We start from the raw sequence: 24115 nt of genomic DNA, 5'->3' as shown, positions 1-24115 counted from the left end.
TTACGTCATTCATAATAATACCTATAAAGATATGTTACTTGGTCTACCCCGTTATGAGGGTCATGAGAAGATATATCGTAGATGCAATAAAGCGCTGAATAATCTCATCAGCACATCGAGACCAAGAGCAATGCCAGTGACGTACGATAGAGTTGGCGAACGTCGTTAAAACGAGAATGAAGGTCAGGTATGTCTTGGCACGAGTGTATCCCTCGCTAAAAGTGGCGGTAGTGTCACTGCCGCTTCCTAATATCAGTGCCAACAGAATACCCTGAAACGACACCATGAGGATGAAATACAAGTCAACACTTTTGGACGTACATTCGTCAAAACCCAAGTGAGCAGAACCTATAATAGACACCAATGAAATCCAGAAAGTTTTCAAAGAGAGATTCATTTACATTGGTGCGTATGCTTGCATAGTACTCTTTAGCTGCTTGTGCCTTCTCATGTTCAGAAAGCGACGTAGACTTGGGCTTTGAGACCGGAGTTCGATTCTTGAGATTTGCTATAGCCTCCTCATACAACTCATTTGTTGAGGCTTCCGTATAGAAATCGAGGTCCACCTGGGAAGCAGTAGGTCGCACCACCGTCCCTTCCGGCTCAACCTCGGCATCCTGTTTAGTCCCCCAGGAAATCTGCAAGACAATGCAAGTCTAGTGATCCCGAACAGATATTAACAAATACATACGTCGTCCAAATTTGAGAACGCATAGCTGAAGGGGGAAGTATCAAATATTATATGATGGCCGAAGCGTAAAGCTTACATATTGAGAATATTGATGTATGTCGGAGAAAGTAACATATATGGCAGGAAACTGGTCAACATATGTGACGGATCCAATGCGATCACGCTGCTGATAGCGTAGACTAGCTAATACGCATTAAACTTGAATATTAAACTGCTGCGAAAACTCACTGCCGAAAGTGATGATCACACTGAAAAGCATGATGACATTAGCGCTACCTCCTTGTGAATATGCTTTCATAGCGCAAACGACGGATGCGGTAAGCATGTATATCATGCAGATGCAAAGGGCAATCGACAAGGACTTGTACTTCCATTTTGCCCTGGCAAGCACTATTCAGCTACTTGAGCTAATGGCAATAGAAGGAAGCGTACGTTTTGGGTTTAATGCTCATAGATATGAAGAATAGGGATATTATGGTGGATGCCAGAAAATACTGTAGGGTATTGGCATTAAGCTTCAGAACCAAATGGATAAGACTCGCCTGAGCAACCCAATTAAGGTATTTGATTCCAGGTACTCCAAACGCATTATCTTCCAGAGAAGACGTTAGAACGACCTGTAACGCGCCGATATTAGATAACAGTTTCAGCGCGAGAAAGAAAAGGCGCACGAAGAACAAGTAAAAATTTCCCTGTGCATACGTTCAGCGGTGTTTAGAGCGCATATCAGAAAAGCCTCACAATGCTGAACCACGAGAATGTTAGATTCATGATATTGTACATCGTCTCAACTGTCAAACTTATTTTCCGCGAGAGACTGTGCCCGGAACGCCAGATTTGGGGGGTATGAGCAACGGCATATGTTGCAGCAAAGAACGATCCATTGAGCCATCGGCGACGCTGACTCATGAATTCTGGGAGAGCATCAGGCACATCCGTCTCTCCAATGGCTCCTTTGACATATCGTAGCACCCTATAAGGGTATTAGCAACGTAGGTCGACTCGAGAGCAACACAATTACCAGTTTGATTTCGCTTTCGCCACGAGCTCGAAGCAAAGGATACGCTAGAAGAGAAGGGTAAAATTTCGTCTCGACGAGATACAAGTTCCTTACGTCTTCGGCGAGGTCTATATGCAAAGTAATGATCAAAATGGTGACCTAAGGATGATCACAATAGAAACTTACACATGTTAGAGGTGAAGATGTCTGTATCACGGCCATGCAACACTTCCCCTTTAAAGTATGAAGCTAGAGGTCCTACACCGTTTTCATTTTGCAGAGCAAAATATCTAGGTGCATTTTTTATCAGCGTTGCCGGTAATGTGGCGGGTCGAGACATACCGGTACGCAGAGAACGCGCCAGGCTGGCCGGTGACAAATTAGTACACAGCAAATGGGCGCTCGTTGGACCTACCAGGACGCTAATATATCCGAACATGGATTCCGTGGGCTTATCCAGTATCGAACTATTCTTGTATTCAAAGTTCTGGGCAGCAACTAGGGCAAGAATTCTTCTTTGGGTTCTCCAATATCAACGCAGAAAATATTAACACTCACCTAACGGATTGAGCAAAAGCGACCATCGCTTCCCTTTGAAGGCGGCGATTTCACCACAAGCTCCACCAACGTTGGAATTCAGATCGAACGTTTTCCACAGACGATAAATGCTGTTACTTCCGGGACATGTTCCCACGTCCAGCAGTACACATACTTTGGGCTAAAAATGAATTAGGATGGTAATGGTTGATATTACCAGCTCACCTGTAACAGAGGAGCGAATGCATTGAAGAACCATCTATGGCTATTGATTTTCTTCTGGTTTTTTTCCTTCATACAGAAAATAATTTGGGTTGGGACAATTCCTTTGTCGGGGTACTTGAAATGCAAATTGGGATCAAGGCCAAAGGATGTTGTGTATTCATAAAGGTGGGCAGAGACCATATCGACATTGAAGCCCTTTCTCAAGCCTGTGATGTCTTTAGGAACCTCCTGGTAAACGCCAAGAAGCGTGAGGCAATCCAGCACTCTGGGATGAATTTTCTTTCTGCCGTCCGCCACTATGCAAACGACAACCTGATTGAAGCGTGAGCATTCAACAAGTATGCGGTGTATCGTCGTTTCTCACTTTTTGCCATCCATTACGTCCCCACGTCTTCGAATTTTTGCGTGCACACAGCTGAGATATGTTCCGCATGACCCCATACAACGTTCTGCAAAACAGAACCTCGTCTTCCTTGATTTTTATGAAGTCAACACAAAAGCCTACACTCCACAGATTCAACTTACATTATACATTGTTATGACAATAAAAATTTCTGTGGTCCGCTTCGATTCAAACTGCCGTAAACTGTATCCACTGTGTGCAAAGTCATCCGGGTCACAAGTCACTGCTGAATACCGGGTAAACAACGTCTCTGGGGATCCTCGCCATGGTAGAACGAGTTTGGGTGGAATCGGGAGATCGGTGACGAGATGACCATTCTTCAAAGCAACGGTCCTTTTCAGGTGTCGGCGTTCCGTGCGACCTTTTGGTGCGGTACCAAAATGGCGCGTTTCCACTGGTGCTTCGGGTTCGCTAGCAGCAGAGTATATCGATTCCTGCTTTGACATTTGGACTGGATAGCGACTGTCGTATTCTTCTGGATAATTGGGCTGCCCATGATATGTATCGATGTATTCCCCTTTCTCCGGGTCTTGTGAATCTCCCGTATAGTGATAACTCTCGTCACCGACAACATGATAGTCTTCATCATCAACAGCGGGAGTCGGCGACCGAGAACGAGGTGGCTGGTAGGAAGTACGAGTGAGGTACCCAGAAGCGTAAACCGCGTCATCAGAGTGGTATGCACCCGTTCCTGCAGTAAAAGGACTGGAATAGGTATCTCTAAATGGTGGCACATAGTCTTGGTCGGGATAGTAGCTGGATTGGACCGCGTAGTCAGCTGGAAATCCCGAAAACGGATCCGAAGAGGAATGCGGCGATGACCGGATCTCATCTATATTCAGCGTTTCTCCGGTCAGAATGGGGGCCAAGGCTTGACCTGGTTGGTATCGCTGGAATGACGACGTTGATTCCAAAGGCGCGTACATTTGATCAGGTGGCATCGGTTCAGTGTAGTGTGGTTGCGATTGGTGAGAGTGTGATGAAAGATACTCCGTGATTTCTGATTCCTCTTCGTAGTCGTCGGTGTCTTCGCTGTCATCCTCATTGGCATAATCCTGATAACAGTGTTGTTGATAGCTGGGCATTCTGTTCATATGCACCCTAAGCCCTTTTTAAGTAGAAACAGAGAAACAACAGACAGTATCCTTGTGGTTGAATCGATAGTCGAGAGTAGTGTCGAGGTCAACGAAGTCGGGGCAGCAAAGTGACTGGTCGACCCCGTCGCGACCGTCACGCTGTCACCTGATCGTGACAGCCCGGATGCAAAAACGCAAACATCCGAATCCCAGCGTCCATCTTATGCGCCTCGTGGCCAAGACAAGTTCCCTGAGAAGGTAACAATGAGGCTTCATCATGTACCATAGTCCACGCCAACATGGATAGCATCCTTACAGTTATAGCGGGTCTTGCGATCCGTTTCGCCCTCCAGTTCACTAGCGGCTCACAGAAAAGCAGGATCGGTCCCATGCTTCTTGGGTTCTGGGAAGGCGTTTGCGTTCATTACTCCGCCAATGCCTCTCCTAATCCAGGAGTTCCATACCTAGGATATCTGCTGCGAATATCCCTGGACCTCTTATTATCTGACAGTATTCTCTCAGTCTTTCTAACAATTCTCTGGACTCTCTTGGGGGTGTTGTTCTCGGAAGCTCTAGGCACGCACCACGGGCACGACACTACTCGTAAGAGGAAAGCTAGTGGTAGCAGACGAACCGTGTATACCGAATACCCCCCCCCCCACCAGCAGCCCCGTTCATCGCCTTCCTCGAGCAGAAGTGAGGCCTGGCCCCGTCAGGCCAGTGATTGATAGGGTTGACATTACTCGCAGTGAGGCTAGGACCTCTGTTTCAATACCAGTCGTCGCCGCTGGCTCTATCGGGCCAGGTCATCCCCCCGTTCCCTCCCCCCAGCTTCCTACCCCTCCGGCAACTCTGCTAAACGAAGTTAGCGATGGTCAATTACCACCCCCGCAGCAATCTTCATTAAACGCGGCATCTTCCGCAGCGCCACATGATTGCGGCGCAGTAAATCATCCCGCGCAGGTTGCAGATGAAAACGCCTCTGATCATCCGGGATCACCGATCAAAGATTCGTCTCCTCGTATTGTAATTCCCCTGGCCCCACAACCGCTATCCAGTCCCAATATCCTGAGTGCCATGCCCGTTGAGGTGCCCTTCTCTTCCAGGCTTGACAACCTCATTATACCACCACCCATGCTCCTACAATGTGAGTCATCGGATGATAGAAGTCTCCCTATAGGACTGGACGGAAATGTTATCCCAGAATTGCATCGTACTGAAGGAAAGATTGGTGTTGGCAATGAAGATGATGCATTGCAAACACCACTAGGATTTGACATTAATAAAGATGTTGCCGGGTCTGTCGACGATGACCTATTGATGACGCCTGTACATCTGCGCCATCCGCTGGCTCTTCAAGTCCTGTTATTGGATCGAGGGGCGGAAGAGTCTTTGCTGCAGGATCCACTGCACATTCAAGGTTCTAGCGCCTCGGTTAGTGTGTCTGCAGCTCGTACTCCGCCAGATCCAGATAACTTAGCGGTCGTTGATGAGCCTGTCACAGCGGAGAACCTGGATGCTATCCCTGTTCCGGCACCGGCCACTGTGCTACATCGAGGCATAATTCTGCCCGAAGACTGTAACTCTGCGTCGTCTTCCTCGCCATCGTTAACTAGCGCAATAACTTCTCCCGACTCGCCGATGCTTAGCAGTCGGGCCGAGGCGCTACGCAAACAAGCATGGTCATATGAGGCGACAAAGAAAAACTTGAAGATGCGTCTCAACAAAGCCATCCAGCAACAGAACCGAGCCCAAGAGTTCTTACTGAAACAGGAAATCGACGACTGTACACGAGAAATAGACAAGTTGCACGAGCGGGCAGCGCGAAGACATTATCATTGTAAGAATTTTAATCATCCTCTGGTGTGCTTGAATGACGTTTATTTTCAGCACGCAATCGTTCATTGCAGTCTAACACTATACCTACCATCGACTTACATGGACTGCTGACTACAGAGGCTGTAATCAAGACGGAGAAAGCTTTCAAAACAGTCCTTGAAGAAGGAGGAAATTCTCTGCGTGTGATAGTTGGCAAAGGACTACATTCCAAACAAAGGAAAGTGAAGTTGAAACCTGCGGTTGAGAAGGCGATGATGGGGTGTGCAATGCTCCTCTTTTACACTTTCCGCGATCTGATGCCTTTTGTAGCCACGGAATCACTTGTGCAGAGGACAAGAAAAACACCGGCGTTCTGATTATTTCAACGCCAGCAACTTGGAAGATTTAGGTATAAGATATATTCTTTGTTCCCGCCTGCGATTGTTTGAGATGGTCTTGGCGAGATGGGTAGTCCTAAAGCATACCTCAGGTCATCAGTCAAGTGTATTCAAAATCTTCGTCTGACACGATCATCACGAGCCGTCTTGTTACGAGTCTGCAGGTTATATTCGCAACTCGGTCCCTGATATCTATGGTAGCAAGTATCAAAATGCATTATGCTGTGCGAAGAACACAGACATATCAGTCATATTGAGCGCTTTCCTCTAGTTCCGCCTAGAGCGGATTTGCGCTTTCGAAATAGACTCGCCCCCTTCTCAGAAGTAGGACCGTCACCATTGATGTTGGGTTTGATGTCTAGCGCATTTTCTTCAACTTTGACATCCGCGCTGTGGCCCTCCTCATCCTTAACGAGGGCGTCCGGGCGTTTTTCAATATCCTCTGAATCTGCATTTATCTCCCCAGCCTTTTTCCACTTTGATATTGGGATACCAGAAGAACCCAGTGATTCTTTCCCAGAGGGTGAGGCAGCTTTTCCAGGAATATCCACCTCTGAGTCCTCTCTCTTCCGCTTGATGGGGATGGCACCAGGATCGTATATCTGTCCGAGACCGGCGTCTAGAGTGCGTTTGCGAAGCTGGAAGTGGCGAGAATCATCCTTGCTTGCGTGATCATCTGCTGGATGCTTAACCCCCGCGACTTGAGACGATGACGATTCAGTATCCTGGGGTGGGGTGGGCTCAACGACCTCCCAGTTCCCAGCTATACCTTCACTTCTCCGACGCTGAGCCTCTAGTAATATTCTCTCGGCATCGGGATCAGTATACCCGAGCGAGCTGGCCGTGGAGTAGTCTGCGAAAAGATTTGATGGCTTTGGCTTTGGCTTTGGCTTTGACTTGGGTGGTGCAGCAGAGGTTGACGGCTGTGCCGTGGACTGTCTGGCAAATCCGGCACCAACATCTACGGCGAATGCAGCTTGAGCAGCCTGATATGAAGTCAAGGTGGAATAATGAATGAATGGGATATGATCGCACCTGTTCCACCCTGGCCATTTCGCGTTTCTCCTCTGCCTGATCCTTCTTCCTTCTTTCACCCTCCTTGTAGAGCCCTCGAATGAACCTGTCCCGATTTCCCTTGTGTCGAAGACCATTCTCATGTTGTTGTCGGGAAGGAGCATCATCGGTAATATAAATGTCGCAGTACTTGCAAAAGTATTTTTTCTTGGAGACCCAGTATTCACTCATAGTGGTGGCAGATGAATGTAAACACGTCACTGAACGTTCGGCTGCCAGATAGTCGGGCCCGGATTGTTGCCATTTTAGGAAATCCAACTGGATCTTAACTATCCAGCCCTCGTCTGCACTCATCCTGCATGTTTCTGGGCTTGGTGCTGAGTACGAGAACACATTTAACAGTGTTTTATATGTACTATGTTGTTGTTTATACCAAATTGCATGCCTTACAGCCTTTTTAACTGCAAAACATGACTCAAGATTTCCACAGAAGTTCTGTTTTGCTTCATGATTTTAGGGCATGGGCACTTTTGGAATTGCAACTTCAAGTACATGCCGAAAGATTCCCGAACCTTTGATACCATCATTTTATCATGATACTTTGATATATTTAGTACTTTAGGTAGAATATTTTAGATACATTTTGTAGTATATAAGGAGCTCATCTCAAGCTCTAGTAGCTAATAATTTAGTATTCTCTACTTAGCAAGCCTCCCACTACATTATTCACAAAAGGCACCAACAGAAACAGCATTATATAGCTCAAGGCATAAAAGAAGCCAGCATCCAGATTTACTGGTTGACTAGATATGGTGTGAAGCAGAGTGACTATTCATATGATTCAAGTTCAATCAGAACCTAGCCCAATGATAGAGCATGGGATTTGTATGAATGTCAGTGGTGTATAAGTACAGCCAGTAGCAAGTCCTCTTATCTGCAACTTCAAGGTGGTGATACTCTGGCCCGATCCAGGTCCAATGGTAAGAGTTCACACTTTGAAGAGCTTTTGGGGTGGAAAGAAGATGTCATTCCTTTGTAAACTAGCTACTTATATACTACTTTATGAGTAAACTAAAGTCATTGAGAGTCATCTCATTCTACTGACTCTTTCTGACTAGAGCAACTATCCAGCACTCCTTTAGATATATCATTGTATCCCTGTGACCTATGTTTGGGGCTTCCAGCACAAATCGTTCTGAGGGTAATGTTATGTTCTCCGGATGCTAAGAATAGTCTTAAAATGGCAACTGTCCCGGCCCAATTATCTGGCAGCTGGACTGACCCTAATTACATGGCATGATGCACATGGCCGCTTGCTCCTATTCGACCGAGTCCCTGTTAGGCCCATGGGTATGCGGTAGTGCTTCTGATTCACGCGGTGCCCTCTGCTCTGATGAGTAGGAGCTCTGCCTGGTAGCTGCGGTCATCCTATCCTGTGTCAATGAGCGTCCACTCCTCTCAACAGCTCGAAAAGGCCGTCCTCGACCCAGATCTACAACCTATCAAGGATATAGAGCCTATCACCGTCACCTCTAATGTCGCTCAGTCTCCCCTCGAGTATCGCCTCTACAAACGGCGCTTTGTCGGTGTCTTTGGCTTGGTCTGCTTAATCAACCTTCTTCGTTCGGTTAGATATACCTTACAAGCTTTCAGGTTGTTCTAAACGTCGTCGCCGCTATGAGTTGGCCGTGGTTTGGCCCCATATCCAACGAAAGTATGTGCACGTCGTCTTCGGGTTGCATATGTTCTCATCGGCGGTCTATAGCCTCTCTGGAGTTTGGCTTCTCTTTAAACCGAGTCAACTGGCTGGGGAATATAGTCGCCTGCATCTACCTCCCTGTGGCAATTCTTATCCCGCCATTTGTATCTCGATATGACATTCGACGATGTGTGCGTATCATCCTGCTCGCTGGGATCTGCCTCCTTGACTATAACTTCAGTGTGATGTCGGCGCTTTGTGCTTAATTCTCTCTTCTTGGATAAGATATGCAGGGACAGCCAAATCTCTGTCTACACAAAGCTCTTATGCTTTACTCATGTTCGGTCAAGTAAGCCGAACAGTTAACCGGTTTCGAATTTCTGTCTCACTAGAAACGTCAGCTATTTGCGGCGGTTGCGCAGCCTATCTACCAAGTGCTCGGTCCAAAGTATTCTGAAACTTGGTTCAACTTGCAAGGGAGGACAACCGCTACAATGATCATAGCGATTTGTGTGTTTCCTCCTGTGGCTGATGCTTGTTGTATGCTAACACAGAGTCATAGCTAATCCCATCGGGGGCGCCATTGGCCAGCTTCTCAGCCCCCTCGTGGGTGACACTCAGCAGTCGGTACGTTAGAACATCTTTGACCGTCTTCTTTTCGTTAGCCTTCATACTCCAATTGATTGTAGAGTTGACAGATTCTCGTTCTTGGCATCATATCAACCGCTGCGACTCCATTCGTTTTTCTCATAAGATCTGCTCCTCCTACGCCGCCCAGTATGAATACGCCTGCTCCACCTTTTCGTATGCTAACAGCCATTATCGAAAGCTTATGCTGCATCCCGATCGCCTCCTTCTCTTCTCTCCTTTGTCAAACGGGTAATCGGTCTGGATAGAACAACAGGAGAGCATTACATGACTCTAAGAGAACGCTTTGATTTTGGGATCATATGGTTCATCTTCTCCGCGCTGGTGGCTGCGTAAGTAAATATTTCATCTGCATTGTACTATGGCCGAACATGGTTTCTCCTAGAACCAATGCTTTCGCCTTATTGTCAGCAGAGATTCTGGTCGGTATAATTTGTGCAACATGTGTGCTAAGACTAATGGTTGGGACCAGGAACCTGTTGGGTATTCATCTGATACCAGTGGACTGATGGGGGTGAGCCTGCATCTTGATTCCGAGATATACCAGTGACCTGACCTGATATGGCACAGGCCTGTCTACTTCTTACGGGCATCGTCGCTGCAATAGTCACTGCGCCACTTTTCGATAGAGTTTTCACTAGGCATCTCGCTCTCACAACGAAGATAGCAATACCCATCGTGGCCGTAGTGTGGTTATCCATGGTCTGGGCAGGTATGTCCGGTGAAACGCTTCTTCGATGCGTCGCTAATGATGGGATGTTGTCAAATAGTGAAGCCAAATAATACCGGCGGACTGTTCGCCATCATGACCATTCTAGGAGTCGGGTCAGTCCCCATGCTGCCTGTTGCACTAGAGTTGGCTTGTGATCTCACCAGGAACGCGGATGCAAGTTCTTCATTGTTATGGTTTGGGCACGTCTTGATCGTCCCATGTGTTTGCGTCTCTCACGAATTCAACAGAGGAAATCTTTTCGCTATCATGTTTATATTGGGTAGGTCGTTTCATCCTTCGTTCCTGTCAGCAGTCGCTCATAGACCTAGTGATGGATGCATTGAGAGCCGGTCCAGATGCAGAGCCGCCTCTTAACATGCGCCGCGCATTAATATTCAACGGAGCGTTCGTGCTAGCTGCAGCATCATTTGTGATTCTCTTGCAGGGAAGGCAAGTGAGAAAGGAAATGGATGAAATTAAACTCCAAGAGTCGACGCAAACAAGGAGAACAGACGAGGACTTGGAAGCTCCACCATGACACGCCGATAACTCTTATCCTCATCGTTTGTTAACCATCGCATCCAATTTGCTCGATCTATAAATTAAATCTCAATGCATTAGTGCATTCGCACAATCAGTTCTTAGATTTAAATCCCCGAAAGTATTTTTCGCGGAAGTCCTTGTGAGCTGGGACATGCTGATCTTCTGGACGGTCCTGTGCTTCGACCACGGGCGGTAGATAAGTAACTCTGACAGTTTTTTGTATAGTTACGAGCTTGGTATGAATCAGTCAGTCATACCATTGAAAACAAGGAAACACTGACCCTACGGCCCCATGAGCCAAAATCTTGTAACGAGTTCGCGATGACCTCCATCCCTGGACAAAGCATAGAATATATATCCACCTCTTCGTATTCGTCTGTCACAGTGGGAAGGAAAAACACTAGCCTCCCTCCAGGTTTCAGTAAATACCTAGAAAGCAGCACAAGGTCAACGGCAAGCCGTGAAAGTTCATATGGTTTTGTTGGGGGAATGTAAGGCTGATCGTCCCTGTACCTATGTCAGCTTCATCCGCGAGAAGACGATGCAAGAGTGATAAATACGGTCTAGGAGATGCCCTGTGTTCAAGGTATGCAGCCATTTTAGCAGGACTCAACTCTCGTTTCCGACCTAATCTTTTGGCACCGGCCCGGACACCATCTTGAGAGACGGTCAGCATGGCGAACGACTTCATGGATGAACATACAAGGAGGATCAGTTATAATGGCATCAAAAAGGTCTCCGCATCGCCAAGGATTTTGTGTGATGTCGAAAGTGCATAGATCTACAATTCTGGTTGCCACTCCATACTGCGTCGCTGCTCTTATAATGCCCGGAGTGTCACCTAGTACGAAGAAAGGTTAAGCCTTTCTATGCAGCATGTATGAGCAAAGGTTACCTTTTCCTCTCATTTGCCGTCCATCGATATCAGATCCAAATATTTGGGCGCCAAAATAAGCTGTCGGCTGGGTTCCTCACTGAAACATCGATTTGGACAAAGACTGAGGTTAACCTACATACGCCATGCTTCCTGTTCCCATAAAAGGATCATAAATCACCTTACCGGGGGACGCCTGTGGACAGAGTCTAAACGATTATGAAAGCTTCACCGACAAAATACCGACCAGTGTCTGATTGGCCATGAGAAGGGAGATTTCGGCTTCCATGCTGGTGTTCCCATAGTATGATCGTTTCTTCACGTCGAACATGGTTATCAGAGATCGAGCAGAGCCCATGGCGACCTTGAGTAGCACGATATGAGTGCGACTCGGCGTGTTACATGAAAAGATCTGACGCACTTGTCTCCCAAAATACACTTGTTTAAATAAGCCATCTCCTTCGTGTTTTTCCCGAGTGGTACCATGCCGGTCGATGTCTACATGAATGCATATCAGCAATGCTCACCGTGTGGTTATTAAACAAGACTTGCACTCTTCAAAACAAGCCAGCACGATGTCTGGATTCTTCATGTCTATTTTCCCCAAGAAGCCCATATAAGAAAAGCTTTCAACAATGTCTCTTTGCCGTAATTGAGGGATTTTATGATTGTATGCGGTGACAATAAACTTGAAGGACGTGTCTGGTATGTATCTGGCCCATTTGTTGCGATTGTTGCGATTGCTGAGATGGAGCTCTTCATACGTCGATCCATGACCGTAGTATTCATAGACTGATCTAGTAGCAATGTCAGACCAGGAGTCACCAAACGGAATGCGACACACTTGATCAAAATACTTCGACTTGCGAGCAATCGAGCGTGCTCTTCGCATTGGAGACCAACGATTAGAAAAGGTCGAGTGGGATCCTGATCCTCTGGATTTTCGGGCAAGTTCAAGTCAAAACCAAACATTTTCGAAAGAGAAAGCAGCTCTGGTATGCGAAATTCATGGTGTGCTTGGGCGAAGAAAAAAAGGTACTGAACCGTCATTCTGAGAGATGATATTGCACCGCCACGAAAACTCTCTCGATACGGAACGCCGGGCCGACAATTGCAATGCCCTAGTAATGTCACTATCCATTCTGCAAGTAGCAGATGCTATAATAGACTCTGTCGAATCTACAGGAGGTACCTTTTTCTTTGCAGATATGTCGTGCATAAGCAATTAATGTTTTCAGTGACGGATGATGCCCTACACCGACTCCAGGTGGTCTTTCCTGAACCATTAATCCTTGCCGCGCTCGACATCATTGACAGAGAGAACGGTAATCTCTCCTGCTCACCGATTGATTCTATCTGACTCTCCCTGGAAGTTGTCAAGTATGAAACAATCTCGGGGCATGTTTATTACGAAGTCGCTGGGTCTACAGGAACACACACAGTCAACATTGGTCTAAACCTGGGCCCTGTGTCCAGTTTTTGCACTTGTCCTGCATATATATATGCCGTCCTGCTCTCTAAGTCACACTTGATGGTCAGCATCTCGCCATTTCCCTCTTACATCGTCATTGACGGAGCTTCAAAGTGCAAACATCTTCTTGCCGTTCGTCTCGCCGAGCGTATCCATGCCTGTGTTCGTCGCCCGATAGGGCAAGAAGAGTTGGCTGTAACATTGCAGCACCGGTATACAAATGTATTTTGAGAATTATCTACGCCAACGTCAAGGTATCATAACAGACCGAGGAAAGAAATAATGATAAGTAACAGAAGCATTCTCCAACGAGCTGAAATCTATTCAATCTCATCCTTGCATCTCCACGCCAAAACGGTGGCATAGTCCTTCAAATTATGAACGAGAGCTTTGACAGAATTGCCATTTCTGACGGCATCATTGACGGTCGAGGGGCTTTCTGACCCATCTTCTTCCAGGCCTGAAACAATGGAAAGCCAATCCGCCAGCTTTCTGATGTCCTCAGGGTCCGAGAAGCCCCACCATTGGTCCATCTCCGTATCCTCAGCACTGTCATCTTCGTGGGTTAAAAGCATACCCGTCTTCGGCTTCTGGCCCCAAACAGCGATGAAAGACGACCAGTCCAACAGAGATGATCCGTCCTTCCCTGCGCGAGTACAACCTCTCCTTTTCTTGGGTTTCTTTGTCCCAGCTGCCATCGCGGAAACAAGCTGCATAGCGTATTGGCGATCGTTTACGCCAGGTGAGAGGGCCCAGTAGATCCTACCATCTCCGTCTGTACCCAAAGGACCCGAGCGCAGAGAGAAATCGTGAGAGGCAACTTTGAGCGCGCGGTCCAAGTTTTCGATGATTTCTTTATGCTCACGACGTTTCAGTCTGAGCTCTTGCACCTGTGATTTCCCGAATTCGGCATCGTAGACAGTAGGGTAGAAAAAGATGACAGACCTCGAAGCCTTTTTTACCATCTGCAGACCCTTTCATACCTTCCCACCGTTCGTGTTCCTTTCTCACAGCTTCTTGCTTTTCTCTAGTCTGATCTTTTCCAAGCTTCACACCATCCTCGATCTCGGCTCTAATAGCTTGTGTCTGAAGCACAGCCTCTACGAGACTGAGGACGATAGGAACTAGTTGTGCGGAAGATGCAATGAAAATCGAGTTGTAGGGACGGTTCGAACCTCGCGCACTGCGAGTGTTATGCGTTACTGCCGAGTCCGGACAGGGCAGAGGGTCGGGTATGAAGACAGTGTGCTTGATATTCTCGATAGAATGACGCAGGACAGCGAGAATATCCCACATTTTGTTGAGGTTAGCACCTGATCCTCGGATATCTTTATAGCAGACTTTGATCAGCTAGGAAAGGCTGTAAGGAAGCAAACATGTCAGAGAAAATATGTTCACCACCTTTACGATAGCCCCATCGCATTCTTCAGACGATAAAAGACCCAACAGCCACAAGAGAATGGACTTGACGGCAGGTTCGCTTATCCATTCGACCAATTCGTCATCTTCGCTTGCACATCCGCTTCCTCCGATATGAGCCATCTCTTCAAGATGCGCTTTACTGATACCTGATCCCGTTGACTGTGCAAAGCGTAGAACAAATTCTCTGATGAAAATCCGTGCTTCAGCGTCAACAGCGCTGAGATTTGATTTTATACTGGTCCAGGCTAGACTTGGCGTGACTCTCTTCTTCGTCTTCTTGACAGTAGTGGTACGGGCCTCAGCAGTGGTAGGTCTCCCGGAGTCGTTGTTTGCAGAAGAAATGGCTTTCGCGATAGTAGGTCCTAAAGATTTGCTGTCTTCCTTACGGGCAATATGTAGTTGGTTCCTGGTAGAAATTTGAACGGGCTGCATTGACAACATCGACAAAGGCTTTACCCAATAGGTGCCAGTCCTTTAACCTTTCTGCAGCGGGAACAGTTGCAAATGTCCCTACATTTATAGCATCTACAGGCCCGGCGCTTAGTGAGACGGGCGTGCCTTCGGTCACAGACGTACTTGAATACGTAGCTTGCTTCTTTAGTATGGCCCTCTTTACCGACTGAGCCATCAGACAGCTTGAGGGTGTCCAAATCTTCGTTGTATCGATTCTTGAGGCATGTACGGCAGAATTTCACGCTGCAACGACGCGACGCGGCTTGACCAGCACGCGTTTGTGTCGAGGTGCATTGAAGACAGTCTGAGGACGATGCTTAGCTGACTTCATACAAAGTCATACAGCTAATAACTCACCGATAGGATCGCGCTTTTTATTACACTGATGGCAGTACACACCTGGGGCACCCGTAGGAATCGATTTAGCTTTCTTGGCAGACCCAGCTGTCTCTTGATCATCTGCTTTTCTCTTCATCGTATAGTTAAGCGAAACTATATTATTACTGGGTATTCTTGAGAGAGCCGTGTTTTCTTTGATGCAACTGCTGGTGGTAGGAAGGGGGGAAGCAAAGGTAGGCCTGTGATATAGGCGAAGAGGAGAAGGAGGGATCTCGACGTGGACTTTCATAAAGTGACGCGCAGAAGATGCCGGGGTGAGCTCCATTGTTGTTGGTGGCACTGTGGTGGTCAAAGATGGCGGTCTAAGTTGAATGTTGGGACCAAGTTACCAATTGTTTTGTGATTATGTCAACGCGTATCTATCACGTGCTATTGTGGGAAAGAAACTTTTTCATTCCGATTCCCGAATCAAGCTCAGTGCTTACCCTTCATCCGCCTCCCCCACATCTCCCTTGGTTCTCCTCAATGGCCCACGCAGATCACTCCCGCGATCCCTGGCAAGCGTTTCTCGGTGTCATCTCACAAGTGCACTAAACATAACTCCTCCAGTCCATGGGTAATTCTCAATGACTTCGGTGGTGCATTCGCAATGGGTGCCGTTGGTGGCGGTATCTGGTATAGCATTAAGGGTGCCCGGAACTCTCCTAGAGTGCGTGCATGATATATTCAAAATAATTCCTTCTCATTGCTTCGTTCAGGGTGAACGGTTTGTTGGTGCCATATCATCCATGAAGGCCCGAGCGCCAGTTACAGGCGGAAATTTTGGTGTATGGGGAGGAATGTTCTCAACATTCGATTGTGCTGTAAAGGGCTGGAGACAAAAAGAGGATGCATGGAATGCCATCATATCTGGATTCATGACCGGTGGATGCCTAGCTGCTCGAAGTATGTTGCTGTTTCCTCTTCCCCTTATAGTAGCTGACTGCCCTCTTTCTCTGATACTTAGGTGGACCAAAATCTGCATTAGGATCCGCCATAGCTTGTGGTATCCTTCTCGGCGTGTTCGAGGGAGTCGGCGTTCTTGTATCACGAGTATTTAGTGAAGGACAACGGCCACAGATGGCCCCATGTGCGCTATCGTCTTTCTCAACTCAGCTCTTGCTTATAGATGTGATACACAGTGCCGCCGTCGATGGCTCCTCAACAGCCAGCCCCTTCATCCATTCCTGGCTTGCAGTAGATACCGCCCCATCAGTACACCGCTTGTCTGCATCTTCTTCTATACATTTAATTCTCTCCTGCTCTCAAAATACCGTCAAATCGATAAGATGGATGCGTTGATGCACTCCATATTCCTGATTCCTTCTTTAGTTATAGCTCGGAGGGACTTGGGTATGAGTGACATCTAGGCAGTAAGTACTGACTCCGACGAGTACAGTATTCTGGTTTCTTTTGGCCATAATTGACACGTAAAATTTCAGGTTGACGATGGAGCGACGTCATTCGTGTTCAAAGTCAAGTTGATGGCCACATGATGTCAGTCTCATTTCTCGTATATATATATATCCAGGTCAATCGCGTCGACTCCACATTCACCCCTCAATTATCCACCATGGCTACCATTCTTGACCCTTATACCGCAAAGGCCGAAAATAAGGACCTCACCTCCCAACAGAAAATCGAAGGTAATTCATATCACATGGGATCTTGAAGTATTGAGATTCATACTATGCAGGACTTCATGAGATCGTACAATCCGCGAGGACTGGTATGCTCACCACAAGGTCTGCAGATGGCCATCTCCACTCTCGCGCCATGATGCCCTCCGCTCGTATGCTTGCGGAATTGATAATCTGATCCATCTTGACTCGATGTCGTTGTAGCTTTCAGCGGAACTCAGTTGGTTCTCGCCTTTGTTGCCAATAACGCAAGCCACAAGTTTGAGGAAATTGATAATGATTCCCACGTCAACGTCAGCTTCTTCAACACTGACACTACGAGCTGGGCTTCGTAAGTTCATTATGTGCTTCGGAGGTGCATATATTCACTTCATCGTCCTTAGCTATTCTGGAAGAGCCAAAGCCGGCCGAGACAAGGAAACGATTGCGAAACATTGGTCTAGTAGGTGCGTTTATTACCTGCAGATCGATGCCACAATCAACGTTACTCAAAACGTATATAGCTTGTCTGCTTATTTCGGTGACCTCGGGGACGGTATCCACAAGGGCGATGAAAATGACCCTCGTATCTCCATAATTGAAGTGATCCCCGAAGAAATCAGGTACTGGGTGGCGACCAAGGGGTCCCTAGGACGCGCTATTGATACCGCAGTCAGCGCTGTCACCAAAAACTGCGCGGCACCCGGCGAATTGAGGACTATCTCAAAGCCAGAGGTAAGTCTATCAATGACCAGTATTGCTTTCGTGTTCTGATCATCATCTTTCTAGATTCAGCTGACACAGCGCTTGCAATCGACGTCCCGAATTTACTGTCGCGTTCCATCGGAATATGAAGTTTCGTGGATTTGGCCGTCATGTACTTTTAGTAACATATGAATCCTTTACGAGTTTGCCTTGTGGCGCATATTTTATAATTCTTTGAAGGGAATCATCGCAAACTGGTATCAGGACATGCGCGTGTCTATAACTTTTATAGCAGACCGAGTATTGCTCAAGAAGACGGTTTCACGATCCGCAGTCGTAGAATGAACTTGGGTGAAATAGGCCGGATGGATGGATGTAGGCATGTACAGTCTTCTACAAATCAACTCGTGGGCTAGATTCAAGAAAGTTGCCTTCATATGGTAAGCCGCGTTCCTCATCGTTGGAATTTCAGAGTGACACTTTTAACCGTTACCTCAACCTTTAGACCCTGTTTTCCGTCAGCAAGAGTGAACACGCCTCGCAAGTTCTTGCCATCATAGTCGACTCTGATGAATGTTGTGGTACGTATACTAATCGTTTTGAAAGCGAAATCCGTGTTGACCCCTCCGCAGGCAACAGACCAACATTCAGAATCCCTTGCAGCCATGTCCGTTAGGACTTCACTTTGTGCCCGAGAGAGACCTGAGTCTCTCAGTCTGTCAGGCAATGGTGAATCCCCGGTTTCTGTTCACTCCTTTCCCCCCGAAATACTGTCCTATATCTTTCTACTTGGTCAGGGAGAAAGTCGGGGCGACTGCGCGCCGATTTTGCTGAGTAGCTATCACGATGCTCCTCACGCCAATCTTCCTTTCGAGCTCACCATTTCCCACGTCAATTCCTACTGGCGAGACGTTGCAATATCTACCCAGCTCCTTTGGTGTCGTATCATCATTTCAGTCCACTCTCGGAGCGAGTGCGTGTATACGTACTTGAATCGTGCCGACGGATGCCTGTTAGACGTACGAATCGAAGCTGCCAATAACAATGGTTGCGATCTCGACCCTAATATTCTTGACGCCGTGTGTATCTGTATCCCCTCCTGGCGCCGTTGCGTCATTGAATTGGAGCTGGAGGAAGAAGCTCACCCCGTTATCACACGTCTGTGCGATGTCACCGCTTCCAATCTTCAATACATGTCCCTTACTCTAAATGATTTCGAAGGTGCATCAAGGGCGCTGCACATCTTCAGGGGTGGCAGTCCAGCCCTTTCTTTCGTCCGCCTGCGGGGACTAGCCGTGAGGTTCTTCCACCCACCTTTGAATGCTGCCACAACCCTTCACCTCGATCAAACGAACTTTACAGTCTTCCGCTATGATTCGTTTCGGCAGATGCTGATGTCTACCAAGAATCTGATACATCTATCCGTGTATGGAGACATCATTGGGGCCGTACCGTGGCCTGAAGCCAATGATCGCACCCTCATTCGGATGCGAACCCTAAAATCGCTACGTATCTGTGGATTCAGCGGATATGTATACAGTGGGCTTCTGCTCAACCTGGAAGCACCACAGCTGGACTCACTCATCCTCAAAGGTGCAATCGATAGCGATTTAGATCTCTTCCTGTCGTCATCCGTCTCGTCAAAATTTCCCGACCTCCACCACCTTACGTTTTGCGACTTGAGTCTTTCCGTCGAAAGCCAATACATGCAGCTCTTCGCATTGTTTCCTTCAGTAATTGAGTTCACCTCGTTGAATCCTGCCGTTCACGCTGCATATGTGCTCAGATATCTAGCCACGCCTCTACAAATTGACGGGTCTGCTCCTTGGCCGAATCTTCAGAGACTTAACATGATTCTCAATTTTTCGGAGCAATCGCTGATTAAAAATGTGGTAGAATGGCGAATCAATTCTGATCGCCCGCTCGCTAAGTTGTGCTTCATCGCGGAGCAGGAACATTTTTTGGATCTTAGTGATTTTGAATGGTTGAATGACCACGTCGATATGGAGGCTGTAGAGGAGTTTTCTGATTGTTGGCCGAGAGATCTTAAGTTCGAAGACAAGGACGACTATATGTTGCGCTAGGATGCCTAAGTACGAAATTCGTGGTTCGGGCCTTCGGCTCTCATTTTCGGAACAATACAATTTGTCTCTGTTTTATTGTAATCTGTTTTTGGCTCGCATTACATAATACAGGGTGTTGTCCGTCGTGAGTTCACTTTGCCACTTGGTGGTTAACGCGTCGGTCGCGCCATGAAACGTGTCGCTGAAAAACAACTTTCCAAGGATGATCTGGAGGAGGTACTCTCTTTTCATTCTGATTTCTGCATAGGCTGACTGTTTTCAGGATGTCGATGAAACGGAAGGTCAACAAGGTTTCCAGAAAGCCGATGAAGATACGTTAGCTACAAGAAAGTGCGCCACTCGCCCGTTTTCCAAACATCGCAATGTTGAAGTTGTTTCTAGGATACGCGGTCTTCCACGAAGAAGTACAGTACCTGCAATCCCGGTGATTGCATCGACAGAGGTGCGTCTCTTTATCACGACGATTTGTTTCTCTTTTATTTATTCTTGTTCAGGGGCCTGCTGCACCAGTTCCTACCTCAAAATTTGGGTCCTTTTCGGGATTCGGAACACCAGGGAGCACACATTCATTCACCTTTACGCCACCAGAATCCCCAGCGTCTGGGCTGGGTGTCTCTCCACCCTCGTCGCTTAATCCCTCCCCGGCACCAGCTTTTGGGAATATGTCATCGTTCAAGGCCCAGCCGTTTGTACCTCCCGTCATCGCCCCAGCTGCATCGAGTGCAGCAAAGACCATCGGATCCATAATTCAGAATCCACCTTCTTTCAAATCTGCCGAACCTTCAGGCGGTCCCAGCAGTGCCGCCCAGAAGTATTACACATCATTACGCGGCCTGAACAAGTCATTTATAGACGCAGTAACGAAGGCCTATGCTGATGACCCGCTCGCAGATTGGTCGGAAACGCATTTTGAAACATACAAGAAACATCTACTCGCATTAAAGGCAGAGTTTGACACTTCAGAGGCGACGAAACAAAAAGCAACTGCGCCAACGATATTTTCCTCCAGCTTTGGGAAATCCCAACCTGCAGCGGGTTCGACGCCTGCTAGTGAGTCTACGCCGAAACCCTCTTCATCAACAACATCTTCCGCTACTCCCGTCACCTTCGCTCCTCTGCCATCTTCTGCCTCCAAATCCGACGGTTTGTCTTTTCCTTCCGGTTCGACAACCTTTCCAGCCACTTCAGGTTCGGACAACAACAAACTTCCCTTTTCATTCTCTAAATCGGTGCATGCTGATGCTACCAATGCATCCGGACCCTCTTTGGCCCCGTCTCCGTTCGGAATCAAAGGCTCATCTTCATCTTTCACATTTGCGCCTTCTGATTCCAAGGACAATGGTATGTCCAAGAGTACAACAACAGGAGGTCCTGTGGCCTCCAACTTCTTTGCAACCCCGCCGACGTCAGCATCTTCAAATTTGGGGGCGCTCGGTGCATTTGGAGGATTTGGAAAGCCTCCTTCCGGTAGTATTGGCAACCCAGTTGGTTTTGGCTTCGGTGACTCCAATGTCGTTCCCTTTCGCAGTAAGTCTGATGACAAAACCGAAGACGATGCAGTGCGAGACAGCTCAAAGCCCGATGGAGAAGACACTGTTGCACCTCCCATACTATTAGCAAACAGCCCCCATGATGAGGAAGGCGAAGGAGAAGAAGACGAAGAAACGACGTACTCCATCAAAGCCAAGACTTATTGGATGAATAGAGAGACTGGGAAGTGGCAAGACATGGGCCATGGTATGCTGCATATCTGCACAAATCGGTTCATACTGACATACACTTTTAGGTGTTCTCCGACTGAAGAAGCACAAGGAAAAGGGAACACGTCGCATGCTTCAGCGGAACAGCAGCACGGGAAAAATCAACCTGGTTCGTTTCTTGCTCGATTTTTTCCGCCGTTCATGAATTCAACGTCTTCCATAGAATTTTAACCTTTACGCAGGATTGAAGCCGACACTGACGAACAGGGCGATCACTTTCATTGGTCACGATGAGAACGGCGTTGCTCAGAGTTACTCAGTCCGAACTAAAACTGAGGACCAGTTGCATGCATTAAGAGGTGCTCTAGAAAGAGAGATTTCCTTTGTAAAGGCAAAAGATGAATAGACTACCGTGTGTCCATCTTTATGACACATTTCTCTTGTACAGCGAGTTTTTTCTTGCTTCAAATCATACACCATCTTCACTGACACCCGCCGCGTCCTAGCTCTTCCCAATCAGGTTCTCAGGTTCAGATACTACGCGGCTCATTTCCCGTTGAAGTGGCTCTGGGCATTATGCCAGATAGAATTGAGAACGAAGGCTTCACTAAGGAGCATTTCAATTTCGTGGTCGGCCCAGTCCTGCGTCGGAAGTGACTGCAGAAACATTATGATACCCTTTCAATGATAAATAAGGGGATAACAGTGTGTGAAAGCAACTTCTCACCTGGAAATCCATCTGCCGCAATTTATCGCTCCACTTCACCAGGAACGCTGAGCAAACATACAAATGGAATTGAGAAAATGCATCTGGTCCTTCAGCCTGCCAAGGGTTCAACGAGGCTCATTAAATAAATGAGATAGGTCTAGCGCACCAGATATGTGTCCCACATCCGGATTGTATTTTGCACGCTTATTTCTCGCATAAGGAGACAGTTCATCCATCGAAACGCGAATTGCATGAATTCGACATTTTGAGCTTCTAGGTGAGCGAACAATGGCGCTAGATCAATATCATCATTAGTTGCGAATATTTAAATATACGATACAGGGAATGTTACCATCAATTCTGGCTACAAGTTCGGCCATTCGTCGAACACTCCTTTGTATTCCAGGTTGCGCAAATATGTAATTATCCTGGATGCCATCAAGTAAACGAGAGAGACACCAAAAAGAGTCCGCTTCTATTGCATCGAGAACTGGAGAAGGGAGTAAAGAGGGATCGAAATCCTCAGGATTAGAATCTAAATAACTTCGGTCAAGTATACCATGATGAGGGACACAATCCGTTTACCGATATATGCAGAAAGGAAAACCTGAAAAAAGGGAGTCACGAGGTCATTTATTCCCTGCACATAGCCGCTTGCCGGGTGTCGAATGGCCCAAACGTATAATATTCGCTCCAGACTCTGGAAAAGAGTTACCGTGAGCGTTGTAGGGTGCAGCATAACGTACTCGTTGAGTAGCAGCGTGCATCCAAAGCCTTACACCTGGTCGGGTTCTGGGTACATCGATCTCAATCTGGTGCCATATCTGCTGATCCAGACCTTCTCGGTCGCGGGCAAATGCCACCTCGACAAGAGAAAGATATTCCCCGCGCTTCCGGGTAAGAGTGGTCGTGCGTAGTGGGGTTGGCAAGGGAAGATAGCCCTAAAAATGAGCCAGTACATCTTAAAGGTGATGGCTAATGAAGCGTGTAACGCACAAGGAGGAGCTGCCACGACATGGGACGCAAATCATCTGGAATGCCTGCCCATGCAAGTTTCCGCAATTCCGCTAAGGTTGGTGTACATTAGTGTCAGGAATCGCGTACATTAGGGAAACGTACCAATGTTGACATCCTGATTCGATAAACACTCAACGAACTTGTGACGACGATTGCTTCGTATCGACTTTTCCCGCATCAACTTCTCTGATTTTTCCGGAGCTTCTATAGGACCTTCCTTGGGTATTCTGGAGGATGACGGAGATAGGTTCTTTCGTGAACGATGGCGTATGCCGTGAAGAGGATCTTAGAATGAAAGCGCAGAAGTAAATGAGCGCAGAAAAATGGCGTCATCATTAAGCAAGGCACACCGTTCAAAATTGCATCAGTGTCTTCTCGTATTGAACCTTTATCTGTTTGGGCTTTTCCCAGGGGTGGGTTTGGAATTTCGGGCCCTGGTGCATCGTACTCAAGTTCGCCCAATATCATATCACTCTCTCCATCTGTATCCCCTAAGCCTTCGGGTGACGTGATATTGTCGTAGCTGTCGTCCTGACTTGATGAAACGTATTTTTCGGCAGGCTTGTCACTTTGGGATTTCCTGACGATTGTCCAACCAGTTTTGGGCGCAACAAACTCCTCCGTACGAGGAGGATATGAGCTGGAGTTTGGGGCATTGACATGGGTATACGAAAAAGCCAGTGCTGACGAGGACGAGTCTGATTTGTTGTATGCAGGCATCGGGACAGCTCTTGGCGCACTCGTGCGCTTACCTGTGAGGGACAGGGTAGATTGTTTGGGTGATTCCGAGTCGGAAGCGCTGTCCCAAGCATCATCCTCGCCCCAGTCAAGAGATGAAAAATGGCTGGTGGGATGGATACCAATATGGGGGCGAGCAGGAGGTGATCTAGCCGTCATGATGGCGGTTAGTGTCCAAGGT

At 47.4% G+C, this 24115-nt stretch overlaps 12 protein-coding genes across 12 annotated transcripts; 7 read left to right on the top strand and 5 right to left on the bottom strand.

Moving 5' to 3' along the window:
• Positions 1 to 43: 43 nt before the first annotated feature.
• BT62DRAFT_894818 (glycosyltransferase family 2 protein) lies at positions 44 to 3302 on the bottom strand (the record flags this gene model as incomplete). The annotated part of the gene is made up of 20 exons (XM_043183191.1): positions 44 to 94; positions 146 to 271; positions 322 to 348; positions 402 to 638; positions 692 to 716; positions 768 to 870; positions 920 to 1071; positions 1124 to 1206; positions 1243 to 1308; positions 1363 to 1383; positions 1433 to 1664; positions 1713 to 1756; positions 1806 to 1819; positions 1878 to 1981; positions 2034 to 2056; positions 2107 to 2189; positions 2250 to 2409; positions 2454 to 2765; positions 2818 to 2925; positions 2979 to 3302. The coding sequence occupies 20 exons, from the start codon at positions 3300 to 3302 to the stop codon at positions 44 to 46; spliced, it is 2295 nt and encodes a 764-aa protein (XP_043039855.1).
• Positions 3303 to 4231: 929 nt separating this feature from the next.
• Positions 4232 to 6359, top strand: BT62DRAFT_1075931 (uncharacterized protein; the record flags this gene model as incomplete). Its single annotated transcript, XM_043179168.1, has 5 exons — positions 4232 to 4535; positions 4598 to 4628; positions 4682 to 5772; positions 5823 to 6030; positions 6081 to 6359. The coding sequence occupies 5 exons, from the start codon at positions 4232 to 4234 to the stop codon at positions 6157 to 6159; spliced, it is 1713 nt and encodes a 570-aa protein (XP_043039854.1). The 3' UTR covers positions 6160 to 6359.
• On the bottom strand, positions 6242 to 7410 carry BT62DRAFT_931801 (uncharacterized protein). The gene is made up of 2 exons (XM_043186204.1): positions 7184 to 7410; positions 6242 to 7134 (listed from the first exon to the last, which is right to left on the bottom strand). Exons 1-2 carry the CDS (start codon positions 7391 to 7393, stop codon positions 6397 to 6399), a joined length of 948 nt encoding a protein of 315 aa, XP_043039853.1. The 5' UTR covers positions 7394 to 7410; the 3' UTR covers positions 6242 to 6396.
• Positions 7411 to 8444: 1034 nt separating this feature from the next.
• BT62DRAFT_1075929 (MFS general substrate transporter) lies at positions 8445 to 11139 on the top strand. Its single transcript, XM_043179167.1, has 13 exons — positions 8445 to 8762; positions 8816 to 8876; positions 8928 to 9052; positions 9103 to 9210; positions 9263 to 9371; positions 9424 to 9488; positions 9560 to 9638; positions 9691 to 9841; positions 9895 to 9931; positions 9982 to 10023; positions 10080 to 10221; positions 10280 to 10501; positions 10551 to 11139. Exons 1-13 carry the CDS (start codon positions 8604 to 8606, stop codon positions 10757 to 10759), a joined length of 1509 nt encoding a protein of 502 aa, XP_043039852.1. The 5' UTR covers positions 8445 to 8603; the 3' UTR covers positions 10760 to 11139.
• BT62DRAFT_894347 (tRNA guanosine-2'-O-methyltransferase) lies at positions 10856 to 12688 on the bottom strand (the record flags this gene model as incomplete). Its single annotated transcript, XM_043183171.1, has 10 exons — positions 10856 to 10996; positions 11046 to 11271; positions 11325 to 11421; positions 11468 to 11605; positions 11660 to 11726; positions 11778 to 11834; positions 11886 to 12002; positions 12060 to 12136; positions 12182 to 12435; positions 12483 to 12688. The coding sequence occupies 10 exons, from the start codon at positions 12686 to 12688 to the stop codon at positions 10856 to 10858; spliced, it is 1380 nt and encodes a 459-aa protein (XP_043039851.1).
• Positions 12689 to 12801: 113 nt separating this feature from the next.
• BT62DRAFT_114141 (uncharacterized protein) lies at positions 12802 to 13385 on the top strand. Its single transcript, XM_043179733.1, has 3 exons — positions 12802 to 12963; positions 13012 to 13172; positions 13224 to 13385. The coding sequence occupies exons 1-3, from the start codon at positions 12867 to 12869 to the stop codon at positions 13338 to 13340; spliced, it is 375 nt and encodes a 124-aa protein (XP_043039850.1). The 5' UTR covers positions 12802 to 12866; the 3' UTR covers positions 13341 to 13385.
• On the bottom strand, positions 13282 to 15701 carry BT62DRAFT_931799 (uncharacterized protein). The gene is made up of 6 exons (XM_043186203.1): positions 15342 to 15701; positions 15108 to 15288; positions 14988 to 15056; positions 14511 to 14937; positions 14055 to 14459; positions 13282 to 13999 (listed from the first exon to the last, which is right to left on the bottom strand). Exons 1-6 carry the CDS (start codon positions 15646 to 15648, stop codon positions 13430 to 13432), a joined length of 1959 nt encoding a protein of 652 aa, XP_043039849.1. The 5' UTR covers positions 15649 to 15701; the 3' UTR covers positions 13282 to 13429.
• A 147-nt stretch (positions 15702 to 15848) lies between these two features.
• BT62DRAFT_1005638 (Tim17-domain-containing protein) lies at positions 15849 to 16563 on the top strand (the record flags this gene model as incomplete). Its single annotated transcript, XM_043177166.1, has 5 exons — positions 15849 to 15886; positions 15933 to 16032; positions 16082 to 16268; positions 16330 to 16452; positions 16505 to 16563. The coding sequence occupies 5 exons, from the start codon at positions 15849 to 15851 to the stop codon at positions 16561 to 16563; spliced, it is 507 nt and encodes a 168-aa protein (XP_043039848.1).
• Positions 16548 to 18034, top strand: BT62DRAFT_114085 (uncharacterized protein). Its single transcript, XM_043179732.1, has 7 exons — positions 16548 to 16735; positions 16805 to 17008; positions 17059 to 17154; positions 17207 to 17333; positions 17386 to 17448; positions 17506 to 17716; positions 17771 to 18034. Exons 2-7 carry the CDS (start codon positions 16855 to 16857, stop codon positions 17876 to 17878), a joined length of 759 nt encoding a protein of 252 aa, XP_043039847.1. The 5' UTR covers positions 16548 to 16735; positions 16805 to 16854; the 3' UTR covers positions 17879 to 18034.
• On the top strand, positions 17870 to 19867 carry BT62DRAFT_114082 (uncharacterized protein). Its single transcript, XM_043179731.1, has 3 exons — positions 17870 to 18126; positions 18192 to 18267; positions 18319 to 19867. Exons 2-3 carry the CDS (start codon positions 18256 to 18258, stop codon positions 19768 to 19770), a joined length of 1464 nt encoding a protein of 487 aa, XP_043039846.1. The 5' UTR covers positions 17870 to 18126; positions 18192 to 18255; the 3' UTR covers positions 19771 to 19867.
• Positions 19868 to 19884: 17 nt separating this feature from the next.
• On the top strand, positions 19885 to 22130 carry BT62DRAFT_1075924 (uncharacterized protein). The gene is made up of 6 exons (XM_043179166.1): positions 19885 to 19986; positions 20033 to 20100; positions 20152 to 20212; positions 20265 to 21507; positions 21557 to 21639; positions 21694 to 22130. Exons 1-6 carry the CDS (start codon positions 19939 to 19941, stop codon positions 21874 to 21876), a joined length of 1686 nt encoding a protein of 561 aa, XP_043039845.1. The 5' UTR covers positions 19885 to 19938; the 3' UTR covers positions 21877 to 22130.
• Positions 21945 to 24113, bottom strand: BT62DRAFT_931796 (RabGAP/TBC). The gene is made up of 9 exons (XM_043186202.1): positions 23547 to 24113; positions 23299 to 23481; positions 23176 to 23246; positions 22926 to 23120; positions 22765 to 22879; positions 22532 to 22714; positions 22346 to 22473; positions 22198 to 22293; positions 21945 to 22148 (listed from the first exon to the last, which is right to left on the bottom strand). The coding sequence occupies exons 1-9, from the start codon at positions 24091 to 24093 to the stop codon at positions 22017 to 22019; spliced, it is 1650 nt and encodes a 549-aa protein (XP_043039844.1). The 5' UTR covers positions 24094 to 24113; the 3' UTR covers positions 21945 to 22016.
• Positions 24114 to 24115: the final 2 nt, after the last annotated feature.

This window comes from Guyanagaster necrorhizus (genome assembly GCF_019112545.1).
Source record: "Guyanagaster necrorhizus MCA 3950 unplaced genomic scaffold BT62scaffold_12, whole genome shotgun sequence".
Taxonomy (NCBI): Eukaryota; Fungi; Basidiomycota; class Agaricomycetes; order Agaricales; family Physalacriaceae; genus Guyanagaster; species Guyanagaster necrorhizus.
The sequence above is the reverse complement of the archived record's forward strand: the minus strand, read 5'-3'. Positions and strand labels throughout refer to the sequence as shown.